Source organism: Octopus bimaculoides, chromosome 16 (assembly GCF_001194135.2).
Source record: "Octopus bimaculoides isolate UCB-OBI-ISO-001 chromosome 16, ASM119413v2, whole genome shotgun sequence".
Lineage (NCBI taxonomy): Eukaryota > Metazoa > Mollusca > Cephalopoda > Octopoda > Octopodidae > Octopus > Octopus bimaculoides.
The window spans coordinates 38413872-38419190 of NC_068996.1; the positions used below are offsets into that span (position 1 = coordinate 38413872).

The 5319-nt window shown below is 34.7% G+C and overlaps 1 protein-coding gene across 1 annotated transcript in view; it reads left to right on the plus strand.

The window, feature by feature from the left end:
* LOC106867508 (eIF-2-alpha kinase GCN2) overlaps positions 1–5319 on the plus strand; it is a 177582-nt gene that overhangs the window by 123474 nt on the left and 48789 nt on the right. The window contains exons 3-4 of the mRNA XM_014912393.2: positions 2010–2158; positions 3273–3339. Of these exons, the coding sequence (XP_014767879.1) occupies positions 2010–2158; positions 3273–3339 (216 nt within the window). The remainder of the gene's footprint in view (positions 1–2009; positions 2159–3272; positions 3340–5319) is intronic.

The following is a 5319-nucleotide window of genomic DNA, read 5'->3' on the forward strand; positions in this document are numbered from 1 at the left end:
ATATATATAGATATATATATATATATAGAGAGAGAGAGAGGTGCAGGAGTGGCTGTGTGGTAAGTAGCTTTCTTAGCAACCACTTGGTTCTAGGTTCAGTCCCACTGCATGGCACCTTAGGCAAGTGTCTTCTACTCTTGCCTCGAGGTGACCAAAGCTTTGTGAGTGAATTTAGTAGATGGAAACTGAAAGAAGCCCATCGTATACATATATATATATGTATGTATGTATATGTTTGTGTGTCAATGTTTGTCCCCACAACATCGCTTGACAACCGATGCTGGTGTGTTTACATCCATGTAACTTAGCAGTCTGGCAAAAGAGAGTGATAGAATAAGTCAAATGACTGAAACAAATAAAAGAATATATCAAAGTCAGTGAAAAGTAAGCAGCGTTTTGAACCATGAAGAATTTGTGCTGGATTTTTGCAGAGTTTTGAATTTGTTTTAAACAAATTTTTTTGCAATTATCTGATAATACAGACAGACTTGCTCAAATGCATCAATAAATTAACATTGATGTTTTTTTCACCGTTGTTACAATTATCTGTCAAAGCGCAATATTTGAGCAATTTTGCTATTCAGCTTCAGAAAAGAATGTAAAGCAGCTGAAACTGCTCGTGATATCAATGAAATGTTTGGTGACGAAATGACCAGTGAGTGGTCAGCTTGAAAATGGTTTAAACGACTTTTCAGTGGAGACCTGAGTCTTAAAGATTGTGAGCATAGTGAATACCCATCTGTCATCGATGACGGTCAATTAAAGACCGTCATTGAGAAAGATCCACGTAAAACCACTCAAGAACTTCAAGTTAGCCAGAAAACTGCTTGCAACCATTTGCATGTGATCAGAAAATCAAGAAAGCTCAACAAATGGGTATCACATGATTTGAATGAAAATCAGAAAATGCACAGATATGAAATTTGCTCGTTGCTTCTTCTCTGTAACCAGACTGATCCATTTCTCAACCATATTGTTACTTGTGATAAAAAGTGGATTCTGTAAATAATAAAAGACGTTCTTAAAAAAAAATAAAAGTATTGTTCTTGCTATTCAAAAATCTAAGACCAGTTCAAACCATTCACCCCTAAATAACAATGTTAAAAGAACTATTTCAAGATGATGATCAGTAATTTCAAGCAATTCTTTCAAAAAATACCAAGAGCAGAAATATATTCCTATTGAAAAATATACTTTGCAGAACTATTATCCCTTTGGCATTTAAAACAGCCATATCCAGCCCAAATATTCTAACTGTGTTTTTGTTGAAACTGACTGGATCCTGTCTCTCACACTTATTCTACAATCACATCTTCAAAATCTCAAAGCTACAAGATAATATGTGATTAATTCAAAACAATGTGAATAAATAAGCATTACATTTGACAGTATAATCTGAATGCTAAAGGGTTAAATCAGCCACAACCAGCTCAAATATTCTATCTTTTTTATGTTGAAACTGGCCAGATCCAGCCTCTTACACTTACCCTACAATGTTAATCTAAAAATAAACAATCCCATCTTTAAAATCTTGAAGCCACAAGATAATACATGATTAATTTTTTTTTTTTTTAAATGTGAATAAATCAACATTACATTTGACAAAGTAATTTGAATGTTAAACGATTAAGGTAGACACTTAAAAAAAAAGTAAAGAAAAAGAAAAGGCAGCTATGTCATGTCATGGTAGTGTACTTAGTTATGTTTCTTGAATAGTAGCTTTTTAGTTAATCAGCTAGCATGGGAAAAGCAAACATTTAACTAAATCTGATGTTTTGCTAATACAATTAATGATAATAACAGTTAATGATGGAGCTGATGCTGGCATTGAAACATGATTATCTTCTGCTTTACATTAACGTTCTTTCAGGAATGAAACAAGTTCCATTAGGCTGTATATTTCACTCTACATACTCTGTACATTTTACATTTTCTGTTCTGTAGTTTTGGCAAAACATCACTAGATGAATAATTCTCAGTAACTTTCTTCAATTATTTTATTTTCTAAGGTTCCCTTTGCTAGATACGTGAAACGTAAACGCATTCAAAATTTGAAGTGTTATAATATTGACAGAGTCTTCCATGTAAAGTTACCTGGGTTACAACCTAAAGAAGTTATTGAATGCAGTGTAGATATTGTAACACCTTCAAAGGAAAGGTAAGGTCTGATTTATTCCCAAGTCTTTCTTCTTGGGTAGTTAGAATGATGCACATGTGAGATTTTAACTTTGTTTTTTTCAGTACAGTTTGTGAGTAGTGTGATACTTAAGTATATGGTGTCTAAAGGCATGTTGTGTTTGGAGAGGGGCATGTGAGGATTAGTGTTATCAAGGCTAATTCTAAAGTTTTTCAGGCTGTGCATAGAATAATGATGCTACTTCACTCAGACTTTTAGTGGAATTTAAAATTGCTCAGTTTCCAGATTCTGGAGATTAGGCAGTGTTGGGTACAAGTAGCTTGTGAGTGCAGTGATTTCTTCAGGTGTTTGAAACAAATATAACCCCTGGGGGTCATTGCAAGCAAAGTAGTAAATTGGGGATCCACAGTAGTATTTTAAGGGTCCATGATATAATTTTGCTTCTGATATATTTATTGCAAGAAACAGCTAGGTTTCCTTCTTTAATGTTTTACATAGTTCAATGTTTCCAGCTACTGAAACACATTTTCTCAGAGAGTGCTATTGCAAACTTATACAAGTGAACATGTGAAAAACAAAAATAGGAATTTTGAAAGAAGTTTCTATAAAACTAGTTTTTAAACATAGAATGGCTATGTGGATCCACCAGAATAAAATAGTAATCAAAGGAGTCCATAGATAAAAAAATGGTTGAGAATCTCTGGTCTAGATGGACTGTATATACTTTATATTTGTATTCTTGTCTTGTTTAATGAAAGCATTTGTTTGATGTGCATTTGTTATCAAGAGTTGTTATTATGATGTGAGGCATGGCCATTGTTAAGTTTATCTTCTGCACATTTCTGTCATTGGACTATGATTAAGGGCCATGCTGGAGTACTGCCTTGAAGGGTCTTCAACTTTGTAGAGTAGAAGGCCCCACCAACAATTGGGTCCCACATTTCCTAGCACTGGCCCTGCATGTACGCGGACTTCTATATCTGTATCTATGTATCTGTTTATATAAACAATTATGATTATTCTTGTAGTTATGTATACAAATTTGTTTATATATGCAACTATCACCATTCTGAATATCATTGTCATCACCACCACCACCACCACCTTTAAATTTTTTTTTTTTTTTCAATTTCAGTTCTTTTCCTGAAGGAGAACTATTATATATTCTTCAAAATGTGATAAGTAAATTTCCTATATTACGTGTAAGTTCATTATTATTTTACAACGTTTTATGCATTTGTATGTATGTATGTGTATGTAAACCATAACAAAACAGAAAAAATTGGTATCTAACATAAACCAAAAACTGAGTGGTAAAAATATGCGTGTGCATGTTTGAAGAGCGATAAGTGATATCATAATGGAGAGATCCATCCATGATAAAAGGAGAAAGTGTTGGATGATTGGGGTGTTTTATTCTTCTTTTTACTTGTTTTAGTCATTGGGCTGTAACCATACTGGGGCACTGCCTTGAAAGATTTAGTCTAACAGATCAACCCCAGTACTTACTGTTTCTTAAGCCTGGTGCTTATTCTGTAGATATCTTTTGCCAAACTGCTAAGTTAAAGAAAAGTAAACATAGGTGCAGGCATGGCTATGTGGTAAGAAGCTTGCTTCTCAGCGACGTGGTTCCGGGTCCAGTCCCACTGTGTGGCACCTTGGGCAAGTGTCTTCTACTATAGCCTTGGGCTGATCAAAGCCTTGTGAGTGGATTTGGCAGATGGAAACTGAAAGAAGCCCATTGTATATATATATATGTATGTATTTATTTGTGTGTGTGTGTGTGTGTCTGTGTTTGTCCCCCTGCCATAACTTGACAACCGATGCTGGTGTGTTTATGTCTCCATAACTTAGCATTTTGGCAAAAGAGACTGATAGAATAAGTATTAGGCTTTCAAAGAATAAGTCCAGGGTTGACTCTAAGGCTGTGCTCCAGCATGGCCACAATTAAACATATATTAAACAATTAAACAATTAAAAGAATAAAAGGATAAAACAATACCAAAACTGGTTGTCAGGCAATGGTGGAAGATAAACACAAATACACAAACACACATATATATATTCAGCAGGCTTCTTTCAGTTTCTGTCTACCAAATCCACTCACAAGGCTTTGGTTGGTTTGAGGCTATAGTAGAAGACACTTGCTGAAGGTGTGCCATGCACTTGGACTGAACCATGCCTATGTCTGTTTATATATTTTTTTTAATCATTTGAAGAGATATCATGATATCATACCTATGATTGTCATAGGTATTTCTTAGACTGGTAAGCTCAGTTTTTTTAAAATTGTAGTCTAGAACAGTGCTCCAAAACCGGTATGTCACTGGTGTGCCATGAGACGATGCTAGGTGTGCCACAGTATAAGCTGAATATAATTTCTTTTCCCTATACTTTTAGTTATATTTTTAGTTCAGGTATGCTGCTGAATTTTGCAATGAATATAAGTGTACCACAAGTGGAAAAAATTTGCATAGCACTGGTCAAGAAGAAGGGGTTTCCATGACACTTTCCAGAGTTTCAAGACTGGAGATATATAAAATGAAGGAGTTATCCTTAGATTGGAGGGAGATGCGGCCTGAATGCTTGAAACAAAATTGATTCTGCTAAAGGCATCAAAGGTGGTGATGTTAAACTGCCCACCAAAAAACAAGAATAGTTCTTCTCACATATTTCCACACTATTTCTTCTCTACCAATTTTTACTAATATGGCTTTGGTTGACCTGGAGCTATAGTCAACTGAATGCTGCACAGTAGGATCAAATCCAAAATCACAATAAAATCAAAGTTGTGAAGTAAATTTCTTGGCAATGTAGCCATGTGTGTTAGCTATTAGTTTATATTAAGTATGAAAGGCAACAAACTGGCAGAGATGTTAGCTCGCCAGGCAAAATGCTTAGCAATATTTATGTTCTGAGTTCAAATTCTGCCGAGGTTAACTTTGCTTTTCATCCTTTCAGGGTCAATAAATTAAGTTCCAGTATATGCACTGAGGTCAATCTAATCGACTGGTCCCCTCCCCTAAAATTTTGGGCCTTGTGCCTGGAGTAGAAAAGAATATTAAGAATATTAATGTAAAATTTGAATGAAATCGGTTGGATAGTTCTTGAGTTTTAGTGATGCACAAATACAGACAGTCAGACAGATTCACATTCTCAGTTTATATATATATATATATATA